The sequence below is a fragment of the Piliocolobus tephrosceles genome, chromosome 8, assembly GCF_002776525.5.
Source record: "Piliocolobus tephrosceles isolate RC106 chromosome 8, ASM277652v3, whole genome shotgun sequence".
NCBI classification, from domain to species: domain Eukaryota; kingdom Metazoa; phylum Chordata; class Mammalia; order Primates; family Cercopithecidae; genus Piliocolobus; species Piliocolobus tephrosceles.
Genome location: NC_045441.1, coordinates 2,228,951 through 2,242,008, shown reverse-complemented (window position 1 = coordinate 2,242,008; position 13,058 = coordinate 2,228,951). Strand labels below are relative to the sequence as shown.

The following is a 13,058-nucleotide window of genomic DNA, read 5'->3' as shown; positions in this document are numbered from 1 at the left end:
TTTATTTATTTTTTATTTTATTACTTTTTTTTGAGACCCCAGACTGGAGTGCAGTGGCTCAAACTCAGCTAACTGCAGTCTCCACCTTCCAGGTTCAAGTGATTCTCCTGCCTCAGCCTCCCGAGTATCTGGGACTACAGGCACCTGCCACCATGCCCAGCTAATTTTTGTATTTTTGGTAGAGACGGGGTTTCACCATTTTGGCCAGGCTGGTCACAAACTCCTGACCTCAAGTGATCTGTCTGCCTCAGCCTCGCAAAATGCTGGGATTGCAGGCGTGAGCCACCACACCCGGCCTTTTTTTGTTTTGTTTTTTAGAGACAGAATCCTGCTTTGTCGCCCAGGCTGGAGTGCAGTGGCAGCTCACTGCAGCCTTGACCTCCTGGGCTCAAGTGACCCTCCCCATTCAGCCTCCCGAGTAGCTGGGTCCACAGGTGCATGCACCTGACTAACTTTTTTTTATCTTTGGTAGAGATGGGGTCTCACTATGTTGCCCAGGCTGGTCTCAAACTCCTGGCCTCAAGCGATCCTCCTGCCTTGGCCTCCCAAAGTGTTGGGGTACAGTCGTGAGTCACTGCTCCCAGCCAAGAATTTCTACGTAGCAACAAGGCATGAGAGCTTGAGAGCCCTCCAGAGCTGTGTCTTCCAGCTCCAAACAGGCAGCACTGAGTCTGTCAGGTAATGCCCACTGTGAGCTTCAGGGCCCTTGCCCGTCTAGCAAGATGGCTTCTCTTGGTGCCCCACAGGCCCTCGCCAGGTTGCTCGAAGGCACATCCAGTACCGTTAGCTTGCCATTCATGGTGCCCCCCAATTAAGCACCTGCAGACTCCCTAGCAGCCCACCCAGGCACCATCGTGGTGCAGGACAGACTGTCTAAGACGTCCTAGGGCGCTGCTGTACAGTGAATCCAGGGGCCCTTGTCTGTCAGCAGCTGGCAGGAAAGTGCCCTCCAGACCGGGCGCAGTGGCTCACGCCTGTAATCCCAGCACTTTGGGAGGCTGAGGCAGGCGGATCACCTGAGGACAGGAGTTTGAGACCAGCCTGACCAACATGGTAAAGCCCTGTCTTTACTAAAAATGCAAAAATTAACTGGGTGTGGTGGCAGGCACCTGTAATGCCAGCTACTCGGGAGGCTGAGACAGGACAATAGCTTGAGCCCGGGAGGCAGAGGATGCAGTGAGCCGAGATTGTGCCACTGCACTCCAGCCTGGGCAACAGAGTGAGACTGTCAATAAATAAATACGTACATACATACATATATACATGCATACATACATGAAAGTGTCCTCCAAAAGTGCCTCCACCAGCCCTGGAAAACTGAAAACCCATCTCTGCTTTGCTCCACATCCCTGGAAACCTGCCAGGTCCCCTAATCTCTTTTTTGTTTGTTTTTTTGAGACGGAGTCTTGCTCTGTTGCCCAGGCTGGTGTGCAGTGGCGCGATGTTGGCTCACTGCAACCTCCGCCTCCCAGGTTCAAGCGATTCTCCTGCCGCAGCCTTCTGAGTAGCTGGGATTACAGGTGTGTGCCAACACACCCGGCAGATTTTTGTATTTCTAGTAGAGACGAGGTTTCACCATGTTGGTCAGGCTGGTCTTGAACTCCTGACCTCGTGATCTGTCCTCAGCCTCCCAAAGTGCTGGGATTATAGGCGTGAGTCACCACGCCCGGCCCCCCTTCACCTCTTTTTTTGCTTCCCAGCAGGGGGAGTTGCTACCAGGGCTCTTTGGGGAGGCAGGACCCCTCGGCCGAGCAGCCTGGGCCGTCCCCACCGTGCGCAGTGGCTGGATCCAGGGCCTGCGCTCCCTGGCACAGCACCCCAGCGCCCTGCGCTTCCTGGCCGACCACGGTGAGTGTGCCCACACCCCACCCCATTCCTCATCCTGCCTGTGTGACCCCAGGGGAGTCACTGCACCTTGCTGAATCTGAGCGTCTGGTCTATGCGATGTCGCAGGGTTGTTGTGAAGAATGCACCGTGACAGTACTGCTGTCCAGTGTCCTCTGGTTTGCAAGTCAGGCCCTAGGAGGCGAGGCGGCTTTCTCAGCCATTTACAGATCAGCTGTGAGGACTCAGTCTCTGAAACTATTTGGGAGCCAGGCATGGTGGCGCATGGCTATAGTCCTGGCTACTCAGGAGGCTGAAGCAAGAGGATCCCTTGAGCCCAGGAGGTTGAGGTTGTGGTGAGCAGTGGTTGAGCCACTGCACTCCAGCTTAGGCGACAGAGCAAGACCCTGTCTCAAAACACAAGAAACAAGGCCGGGCACAGTGGCTCATGCCTGTAATTTCAGCACTTTGGGAGGCCGAGGCAGGTGGATCACCTGAGGTCAGGAGTTCAAGACCAGCCTGGCCAACATGGTGAAACCCGGTCTCTACTAAAAATACAAAAATTAGCCGGGCATGATGGCAGGTGCCTGTAATCCCAGCTACTTGGAAGGCTGAGGTGGGAGAATGGCTTGAACCTGGGAGGTAGAAGTTGCAATGAGCCAAGATTGCACCATTGTACTCCAGCCTGGGCGACAGAACGAGACTCCTCCTCAAAACAACAACAGCAAGAACAAAACACAACAAGGAACGAATTGGGAAGCATCACAAGCTGTGTGTGTTTAACGCTCAGCTTGGGGGAGGTGCTTGTCTCCAGGGAGCTTCAGTTCCTGTTCTCTTTTGCTTTTGAGTGGAGGGGCATTTGGGGGCGTCTTGGGGTGCCCTCTGCTGTTTGCATCTTTCCTGAGACCCTGGAGTCCTGGATTAAGGTTGCCGTCTGCCTCCCCCGGCTCTATTGCGGCTCATCCCCTTTTTCCTGTCTTCCCCCATCCCCTGCCCAGGTGCAGTCGACACCATCTTCTCCCTACAGGGAGACTCCAGCCTGTTTGTGGCCTCCGCGGCCAGTCAGCTCCTGGTACACGTCCTGGCTTTGTCCATGCGAGGTGGAGCCGAGGGGCACCCCTGCCTGCGGGGAGATGACTGGCCCGCGTGTGCCCAGAAGATCACGGATCACGTTGAGGAGTCCTTGTGCTCCACGGCCACCCCCAAGGTCACTCAGGCCCTGAACGTCCTGACCACGACCTTCGGGCGCTGCCAGAGCCCCTGGACGGAAGCCCTGTGGGTGCGGCTGAGTCCCCGCGTGGCCTGTCTGCTGGAGAGAGACCCCATCCCCGCCGCACACTCGCTCGTGGACCTGCTTCTCTGTGTGGCTCGGTCAGGGGGGCCTGGGTCGAGCTGGGACGCAGCTGGGGGGCCTGGGTGGGCAATTGGTTTCCTCGGATGACGCCCAGGCATGTCCCACTGGCAGCCAGAGACTCCCTGAGGATGTGGCCTGCAGTGAAGCAGCACCGGGGTGACCCTGGAACCCTCGTGGGGAAAGGCCTGTCCTGGGCTGGGCGCCTTCGGCGCTGGGGCCGTGGCAGTCTCAGCCAGGCCTCGAATGGGGTTTTAGGAGATGGGGGAATAATTTCTCTCTCTGGGGTCTCTCTGCAGTTCTCCTGTGTTCAGTTCTTCCGACGGCGGCCTGTGGGAGACGCTGGCGCAGGCTCTGAGCTGCCTGGGCCCCACCCACGTGGGACCCCTGGCTTTGGGGATCCTGAAACTCGAGCACTGGTATGGGCTGGGGTGCGTTTCATGCCGAGGCGGGTGCTGGGAGCCGGGGCAGGCAGGGAGGTTGAGAGCGCAGCCCTCAAGGCAGGGGAGTTCCGGAAACCAGGGACAGTCAGGCGGCCGTGTGGGGTGTGGTTGGGCCGTGCGTGGGTTGCGCGTGGCGGCCGTGCGGGCCGGCGGCTTCTGCAGGATCTTTAGCAACAGAATAATTGTTTCAGAGAAAAGCTCTGCGAGATCCCCAGAGGTAAGAAGGATAGCCGGAGCTGCTCTGCCCAGAGCGGGATGGTCCTGCCCAGGCCCTACGCTCCGCTGCCCTCCCACCTGCCTCCCACCGCAGCCTTGGTTGGGGGTGCTATAGCTCCCCAGCACGCACACCATGCAGGTGGGGGGCCTGGGGGCGGTGGAACGGCAGTGCCTGGGTCAGGACCGGTGGGAAGGCCATGGACGTCCTGCCAGGGTTCTAGGTGGGCTCCCATTAGGGGTGAAGTGACTTCAGGACCCGCTGCCCAAAGGGCCCAAGGGGACCATGAAAGCCCGGCTCTGAGCTCCGGGGTCTCCGAATGTTTAGGAGAGTAGACGGGGGGAGGACGGAGGAACAGACCCAGCCTTGCAGGAATGCACTATGGGGACACTGCCCCCACCTGGGCCCAGATGTGAGGGCAGGTTCCTCCCACAGAGTAGACATGGCACACCTGGGGACACCCAGGAGGCTGGGGGCACCCCGTCCCTGTCCACCTGAGCGGGCACTGCCCCTCTCTCTGGGTGCATGGCCGGGCCCTCCTGGAGGCCCCTCAGTGTCTGCTCCTAAGGACATTGGGAGTGTCAGGCTCATCTCCTTGGTCAGGTCTGTCTCCCTGCCACTCTCTGTCCCATGGCATCCCCTGGCTAGTGGCCTGCAGAGAAACTGTTTTTTGGCCGGGTGTCCCAACCCCCTCCCTGGTTTGCCCCAGGCTTGCTGGGGATGTTAGCACAGCCAGCTTGCCTCACAGCCAGGGTCACGGCGCTCACTACCTGTTTGTCTCCAGCCCACAGGCACTGAGGACCCAGGCCTTCCAGGTCCTCCTCCAGCCCCTGGCCTGTGTCCTGAAGTCCACAGTTCAGGCCCCCGGACCCCCAGGTACGCCGCTCAGAAAGGGCTGGGAGGGCGGAACGTGGGTCCCTGCAGCTGGGGGAGGGGAGATGGATGGGAGTACCAGACTCGCCACCCCCACCCCACTTTAGTCACACCCAGGCCTCCCACTAAGGGGAAAGGGGACCGGGGGCGTGGCCATCATCCCTGGTGAGCGGCTGCTCTGCACCCAGGTCCTGGCCTCTGCTGCGAGTGGTGGCCGGGGGGTGGCTGGCGACCGTGGGGAGGCTGAAGCTAAGGGAGCTCTTTCCTGGCAGGCTTGCTGGACGGGACGGCAGACGACGCCGCGACGGTGGACGCGCTCCTGGCCTCCAAGTCGTCCTGCGCGGGCCTCCTGTGCCGCACCCTGGCTCACTTGGAGGAGCTGCAGCCGCTGGTAGGTGCGGCCCCGCCCTCATGCAGCCCGGCAGCATCCGCACTGGCAGTGGGACCGCAACCTGGGCTGACGCCCCGCACCCCTCGCAGCCCCAGCGCCCCCGCGTCCACGCCGGGCGTGGGATCACAACCCTGGCTGATGTCCTCCGCCCCACACGCCTCGAAGCCCCAGCGCCCCTGCATCAACGCCGGCAGTGGGACTGCAACCTTGGCTAACGCTCCCCTCCCTTGCAGCCCCAGCGCCCGTCGCCGTGGCCCCAGGCGTCCCTGCTGGGGGCTGCAGTGACTGTCCTGCGGCTCTGCGATGGCTCGGCTGCCCCCGCCTCCAGTGTGGGGGGCCACCTCTGTGGGACCTTGGCGGGCTGCGTCCGGGTCCAGCGAGCAGCCCTCGACTTCCTGGGGACGCTGTCAGAGGGGACTGGTGAGTGTGTTCTGTAGGGCTTTGGCGTTGGGCGAAACCCAAGCCCCCACTCTCCTTTCTGCTCGGAGGCGCCTGGGAATTGCTGTCCCTCTGTGTTTCTTCTCTGGGGCGGGGGCAGAGTGGGGCAGGGCCGTGCAGGAGGTTTCAGCTGGCGGATGAGGCCTTGTCCTGCTCCTTCCCAGAGCTGATGGGGAGGGCCCTGGGGTGGAGGTGGGGGTGGTTTATCCGCTCACCTCTGTCTCAGGCCCCCAGGAGTTGGTGACGCAGGCGCTTGCTGTCCTCCTGGAGTGCCTCGAGAGCCCCGGCTCCAGCCCCACGGTAGGGATAGGGAAGGAGGAGAGGGAGGCAGAGGCAGTGGGACCCACCCCCCACTCCGCCCTGGCCCCATGCGGGCCCCTGGGGACGGGGCCTTCACACAGGGCCACAGAGGCACTGCTCAGAGAGCTTCATGTCGCAGGTGGCTGCATGCGTCGGGCCCAGGGCCTCTTGTTGGTGAACATACATCAGCGTGCAGGGGTGTGTGGGGCCGTGGGGAGCAGGGGTGCCGGCCAGGCGGCCTGCAGGGAATTCTGGACAAGGGAAATGAAGTGGCACCAGGACTGCCCTGGGCGTGGGCTCCGGGTTCTCCTAAGCGCCATTTGTGAACGTGCCCACGCCATAGCCCCTCGCGGAGCTGGGCCCTGGCGGGTACAGACCTTGTGCCGCCTGTCGCTGAGCAGACAGTGGACAACTTTGGAGGAAGGGCCCAGGGCCTCCTGAGATCCTAAGGAAAAGTGCCCTGCGTCATTGGTCATGTTTTGATGCAGAAATCCCGCTGCCTGGCTGGTGGGTCTTCTGGTGGGGGCTGCCGCCGCCTCCTCCTGCTCGCAGTCTGGGAAGCCGCTTCTGCAGCAGATTCTGCCTTATTAAAATCAGTCTAGGAGGGGTGTGGGGCTCAGAGCTGTGATTACTGTGCTGTGGGAGGATCCGTGGAGCCCAGGACTTTGAGTCCAGCCTGGGCAACATAGCAAGATCCCATCTCTACAAAAAATACAAAAATTAGCCCCAGGGTGTAGCTCAGGAGTAGAGCATTTGACTGCAAAAATTAGCCGGGCATGGTGATGTGTGCCTCTAGCCCCAGCTACTCATAAGGCTGAGGCAGGAGGATTGTTTGAGCCCGCGAGGTGGAGGCTGCAGGGATCTGTGATTGCAGCACTGCAGTCCAGTCTGGGTGACACAGTGAGACCCTGTCTCTAAAAAAGAAGGAAGCCCAGCGTTCCCTTCTCTCTCCACTTCCTGTCCCCATTTCTGTCCCTGGAGTGGGGGCAGCACAGATGAAGGTGAGAGGGACAGGCAGACAGCTTGCTCCTCCGCCTCTCGTGGCCCTACAGCCCGCCCTGTCTGCTCCAGGTTCTGAAGAAGGCCTTCCAGGCCACACTCAGGTGGCTCCTGAGCTCACCCAAGACCCCCTGCTGCTCTGATCTTGGCCCCCTCATCCCGCAGTTCCTCAGAGGTAACGCAGCCCCTCACAGGGGTGAATGGAGCTGGAGTCGCAGGGGTAGAGGCAGCAGGGACTGGGTGGAAAGGCTCAGCTGGCTCCGAGGGCAGGGTGAGCCTGGCCCCAAGGTCGCCCTGACCTGCCCTTTCCCGCCCTAGAGCTGTTCCCTGTGCTGCAGAAGCGCCTGTGCCACCCCTGCTGGGAGGTGAGGGACTCCGCCCTTGAGTTCCTGACCCAGCTGAGCAGGCACTGGGGAGGTGAGTGCTGGCAGACGGAGGGGCTGCCTTCCCGCCTGTTGGGGGCTCACTGAGCCGGGGTGCACCAGCAGCCTCTTGCTGGCTCTAGAAACTTGGGCCACATCAGCTGCCCACAAGGGGGTGGAGGCAGAGGCCGAGGCGGCAAGGCTCGGCCCTCGGTCACAGCTGCATGTGGCCACTTCGACCCCCAGGACAGGCCGACTTCAGATGCGCCCTCCTGGCTTCAGAGGTGCCTCAGCTGGCCCGGCAGCTCCTCCAGGACCCTGAGAGTTACGTCCGAGCGAGTGCAGTGACCGCCACGGGGCAGCTTTCCAGCCGGGGCCTGCACGCCCCCACCAGCCCTGCGCACACACAGGCCCGACAGGTAGGAAGTGCTGGGTTCCTCAGCTGCCAGCCCCTGCCAGCCCTGAGCACACAGAGGCCAAGAAGGTAGGAGGTGGCGGGTTCCTTGGCCAGCAGCTCCCACCTGGCCATCGTGTGTGCTCGACTGCTTGCGGGGGAGTGAGCGGCCAGCATCCACCGAGGGAGCAGCTGCTGCTGTGGGCAGCACCTGTGGGAGTGACTGCCGAGGCCCCGGGGCTCTGCTGGGCATGAGGCCTGTGCTCTCCGCCTGGTCTCCCCAGCACCCCTCCACTTAGACATGGTTACCTCCATTTGACAGATGGGTAAACTGAGGATTGGAGGGCAGTGTGCTCACCGCGTAGCACGGGAAGGTGCCAGAGTGGGGTGTGGCCCTAGACTGCCCATGTCTGGGGCCAGCCCCACTGACGCCCCTGGGGTCCTGTTGTGGGAGCCCCACTCCTGCCGCCCCACCGACCATCCCCACCCGCTCCCTGTCCCCCAGAGCCTGTTCCCAGAGCTCCTGCACATCCTCTCCGTAGACTCGGAGGGCTTCCCACGGAGGGCGGTCATGCAAGTCTTCACCGAGTGGCTGCGGGACGGCCACGCCGCCGTGGCCCGGGACACGGAACAGTTCGTGGCCACTGTGCTGCGGGCGGCAAGCCGGGACCTGGACTGGGAGGTCCGCACCCAGGGCCTGGAGCTGGCACTGGTGTTCCTGGGCCAGACGTTGGGGCCGCCACGTACCCACTGCCCCTATGCCGTGGCCCTACCCGAGGCGGCCCCAGCCCGACCACTCACCGAGGCACTGAGGGCTTTCTGCCACGTGGGGCTCTTTGACTTCGCCTTTTCTGCCTTGTTTGACTGCGACCGCCCCGTGGCGCAGAAGTCCTGTGACCTCCTCCTCTTCCTGAGGGACAGGATTGCTTCCTACAGCAGCCTGCGGGAGGCCGGGGGCGGCTCCAACACCGCCTCAGTGGAGGCCGCCCTGCCGTGGTGCCGGGCAGGTGAGCACGCCCAGCCCACAGGGGACCAGGAGTCTGAGGCTGTGCTGGCCATGCTCAGGTCCCTAGACCTGGAGAGCCTGCGGAGCACACTGGCCGAGAGCAGCGACCACGTGGAGAAGAGCCCCCAGTCCCTCCTGCAGGACATGCTGGCCACGGGGGGCTTCCTGCAGGGGGATGAGGCTGACTGCTACTAAGTAGAACCAGATTCTGCCACTGGGGTTCAGGACCGAGGAAGGCAGTGCCACGTCCTTCCGTGGGACACTGCCATCCCCAGGGCTCAAGCCCAGCCCAGTGGATCCTCTGGGGAAGCCAGGATCAGGAGAGAAGCAAGGTCAAGAAATCCCACATTTTGATGTATTAAAGAAATGACTTATTTTCTACTCAAAATAAATGGCATTGAAGTCTTTAATCCATTTTGAGTTAATTTAGTAATAATGATCTGAGACAAGGGTCCAGTTTCATTCATTCGCATGTGGATATCCAGTTTTCCCAGCACTGTTTCTCCTTCCTTCCTCCCTTCCTTCCTTCCTCCCTTCCTCCCTTCCCTTCCTTCTTTCTTTCCTTTCTTTCTTTTTCTTTCTCTCTCTTTTCCTTTCTTTCTCTCTCTTTCTTTCTCTCTCTCTCTTTCTCTGTCTCTTTCTTTCTTTCTTTCTTTTGAGATGGAGTTTCGCTCTTGTTGCCTAAGCTGGAGTGCAGTGGCATGATCTTGGCTCACTGCAACCTCTGCCTCCTGGGTTCAAGCGATTCTCCTGCCTCAGCCTCCCAAGTAGCTGGGATTACAGGCACACGCCACCATGCCTGGCTAATTTTTTGTATTTTTAGTAGAAATGGAGTTTCACCCTTTTAGCCAGGCTGGTCTCGAACTCCTGACCTCAGGTTATCCGCCCACCTCAGCCTCCCAAAGTGCTGGGATTACAGGCGTGAGCCACTGCGCCCGGCCAATTTATTTTATTTTTATCTTTATTTATTTAGAGTCTTGATCTGTCCCCCAGGCTGCAGTGCAGTGATACAATCTCAGCTCACTAGCCTGTACATCCCAGGCTCAAGTGATCCTCCCACTTCAGCCTTCAGCTGGGACTACAGTCACAGGTCACCATGCTTGGCTACTTTTTTGGGGTGTTTTTTTTGTAGAGACAAAGTCTCACCATGTTGCTCAGGCTGCTCTCTGAGCTCAAGTCATTTGCCTGCCTTGGCCTCCCAAAGTGCTGGGATTATAGGCATGAGCCACTGCACCCAGTGATGTTTTAGTTTGTTTTACAGGTGGGATCTTGCTCTGTGGCCCAGGCTGGAGTGCAGTGGCATGGTCAGTTCACTGCAGCCTCAACTTCCTGGGCTCAAGCCATCTGCCTGCCTCAGCCTCTCAAGTAGCTGGGACTATAGGCGCATGCCACCACACCCAATTAATTTTTAAAATCTTTGTAGAGATAGTCTCCCTAGGTCCTCTTTTATTTATTTACGTATTTATTTACTGAGACAGAGTCTCACTCTTGTCCAGGCTGGAGTGCGATGGCACAATCTTAGCTCACTGCAACCTCTGCCTCCCGGGTTCAACCGATTCTCCTGCCTCAGCCTCCTGAGTAGTCTGGTCCTCTCTTATTAAAGGGACTATCCTTTCCCCACTGTGTATTCTTGGCACCCTTGTCAAAGACTAATCATGAGGGTTTATTTCTATACTCTGTTCTGTTCCACTGGTCTGTGTGTCTGTTTGTATGCCAGTACCATCCTGTTTTGCTTACTCTAACTTTGTAGTATACTTTGAAGTCAGGTAATGTGAGGCCACCAGCTTTGTTCTTTTTCACAATTACTTCGGCTCTGGGGTCTTTTGTGGTTCCATATGAATTTTAGGATTGTTTTTTCCACTTCTGTGAAAAATGCCATTGGAATTTTGATAGGAATTGCATTGAGGCTGTAGAGCACTTTGGATAGTATGGACATTTAAAAAATGTTAGTCGCCGGGCACAGTGGCGCACGCCTGTAATCCCAGCACTTTGGGAGGCTGAGGTGGGTGGATCACGAGGTCAGGAGATCGAGACCGTCCTGGCTAACACAGTGAAGCCCCATCTCTACTAAAAATACAAAAAAAATAGCCGGGCATGGTGGCGGGCACTTGTAGTCCCAGCTACTTGGGAGGCTGAGGCAGGAGAATGGCGTGAACCTGGGAGGCAGAGCTTGCAGTGAGCAGAGATCACGCCACTGCCCTCCAACGTGGGTGACAGCGAGACTGTCTCAAAAAAAAAAAAAAAAAAAAATTGTCATTCTCATCCATGAACATGGGATATCTTTCCATTTATTTGTGTCCTCTGCAGTTTATTTAAATTGGTGTCTTAACAGTTTCCAGTGTACAGATCTTCTACCTCTTTGGTTAAAGTTATTCCTGGGGGCCGGGCGCAGTGGCTCACGCCTGTAATTCCAGCACTTTGGAATTCGAGTTTGAGACCAGGAGTTCGAGACCAGCCTGGCCTCAAGTGATCCTCCTAGCACTCCATAAGTGCTGGGATTACAGGCGTGAGCCACCACACCACATCCAGCTAGGCAGTTACTCTCTTGTAGTGCGTTGGTTTGTTCAGCGCATCCCAGCGTCCCCTGACTTCTGTCTCTGTGTTCATGAGTTTGGCTGTCAGTCTAACGTCCGTTCTTTCAAAGTAACTCTCTTTTTCCTCTGGCTGCTTTTAAGATTTTTTTTTTTTTTTTTTTTTTGAATTGTCCTTGGTGTTCAGCAATTTTACTATCTTGTGTAGGTGAGAGTTTCTTTTTATTTGTTCTGCTTGGAATTCACTAGGATTCTTAAATCTGTGTATTAGTAGTTTTCATCAGTTCTGGGAAATTCTTAGCCACTATCCTTTCGGATATTCTCTTTCTTCCTCTTCTCATCTCCTCTTCCCCCTTTCTTTTTTTTTTTTTTGGAGACAGTGTCTCACTGTGTCACCCAGGCTGGAGTGCAGTGGCACAATCTCAGCTCATAGCAATCTCTGCCTCCTGGGTTCAAGTGATTCTTCTGCCTCAGCCTCCCGAGTAGTTGGGATTACAGGTACGTGCCACCACACTTGGCTAATTTTTGTATTTTTAATAGAGATGGAGTTTTGCCATGTTGGCCAGGCTAGCCTCAAACTCCTGACCTCAGGTCATCCACCTGTCTCTGCCTCCCAAAGTGCTGCTGCTGCACTTGGTCCTCCTTTAACTAACTTCTTTGAGAGTTTATTATGGGCTGGGACTGGAGGTTGCTCCTGTCATCATCACCCACATTCCATCGTCCAGACTTGAGCCGTGTGGCTATGCCCAGCTAGGAAGGATCCTGGGAACTGTGGTTAGGCCGGGTGCCTGGAAACAAGTCCTGGCCAGTGTCGGTCACAGCACACAACCACCCCAGTGTCTGACACAGTGCACAACCGTCCTCGTGTCTGAAGCCTGTGCAGGTCACTCATGGTGCCCTGTTTCCCTGTGTTCTTAGTCATCTTTAACTATGTGCTGCTCACTGGCTTTGAAAAATGTTGATGGAGAGATTCTTTGAGGCCTAGGATGAAGGTAGAGTCCACTAGGGAGGAGTAATTTGGGGCATTACCCGCTGAAGGCCACTGTAAACCAAACATACTAGCCCCTCAAAGGTCTGGGCACAGTGGCTCATGCCTGTAATCCCAGCACTTTGGGAGGCTGAGGTAGGAGGATTGTTTAAGGCCAGGAGTTTGAGAATAGCCTGGACAACATAGAAAGACCCCATCTTTACACATTTTTTTTTTTGTTTTGAGACAGAGTCTCACTCTTGTTGCCCAGGCTAGTGTGCAGTAGTGTGATCTTGGCTTACTGTAATCTCCACCTCCTGGGTTCAAGCAGTTCTGCCTCCGCCTCCCCAACAGCTGGGATTACAGGCGCCCACCACCACACCTGGCTAATTTTTGTATTTTTATTTGAGACCGGGTCTCACCAGTTTGGCCAGACTGGTCTCGAACTCCTAATCTCAGGTGATGCACCCGCTGTGGCTTTTCAAAGTGCTGGAATTACAGGTGTGAGCCACTGCACCTGGTGTATTTCTTTTCTTTTTAATTAGCTGGGCATGGTGGTATGCACCTGAAGTTCCAGCTACTTGGGAGGCTGAGGTGGGAGGATTGCTTGAGCGCAGGAGTTCGAGGCTGCATTGAGCCATGATCACGCCACCGTGCTCCATCCTGGGTGACAGAGAGATAACCTGTGTCAAAACAACGCATCGAGTGCTTGGAGTTCTCTGCATTCTTGGGCCTCAAATCTGTGCTGGAGAAGACCTGTTGCCCTAACTTCTCAAGAACTTTTTCTTTTTGCTTCTCTTAGCACCAAGTGTCTTTCCTGTGGAGGGAGCAGGGCTAATTCTGATTCATTCTTTTTTTTTTTTTTTTTTTTTGACAGAGGGTCGCCCTCTTTTTCCCGGGTGGGGGGCGCTGGGCCGGGTCCCGCCCCCCTGCAGCCCCCCCCCCCCGCCACTCCCCCCCCCCCC

At 57.5% G+C, this 13,058-nt stretch overlaps 1 protein-coding gene across 4 annotated transcripts in view; it reads left to right on the top strand.

Annotated features, from left to right (window-relative positions):
- Positions 1 to 9,005, top strand: part of BRAT1 (BRCA1 associated ATM activator 1) — an 18,080-nt gene extending 9,075 nt beyond the window's left edge. Inside the window, exons 4-14 of one of the 4 annotated variants that reach the window (XM_023188472.1) lie at positions 1,701 to 1,848; positions 2,823 to 3,195; positions 3,475 to 3,594; positions 4,617 to 4,708; positions 4,978 to 5,096; positions 5,330 to 5,516; positions 5,761 to 5,834; positions 6,906 to 7,008; positions 7,152 to 7,250; positions 7,442 to 7,614; positions 8,095 to 9,005. In XM_023188472.1, the coding sequence (XP_023044240.1) occupies positions 1,701 to 1,848; positions 2,823 to 3,195; positions 3,475 to 3,594; positions 4,617 to 4,708; positions 4,978 to 5,096; positions 5,330 to 5,516; positions 5,761 to 5,834; positions 6,906 to 7,008; positions 7,152 to 7,250; positions 7,442 to 7,614; positions 8,095 to 8,790 (2,184 nt within the window). In that variant the 3' untranslated portion in view covers positions 8,791 to 9,005. The remainder of the gene's footprint in view (positions 1 to 1,700; positions 1,849 to 2,822; positions 3,196 to 3,474; positions 3,595 to 4,616; positions 4,709 to 4,977; positions 5,097 to 5,329; positions 5,517 to 5,760; positions 5,835 to 6,905; positions 7,009 to 7,151; positions 7,251 to 7,441; positions 7,615 to 8,094) is intronic. The other 3 variants (XM_023188473.1, XM_023188474.1, XM_023188475.1) reach the window with 3 other exon arrangements.
- Positions 9,006 to 13,058: the final 4,053 nt, after the last annotated feature.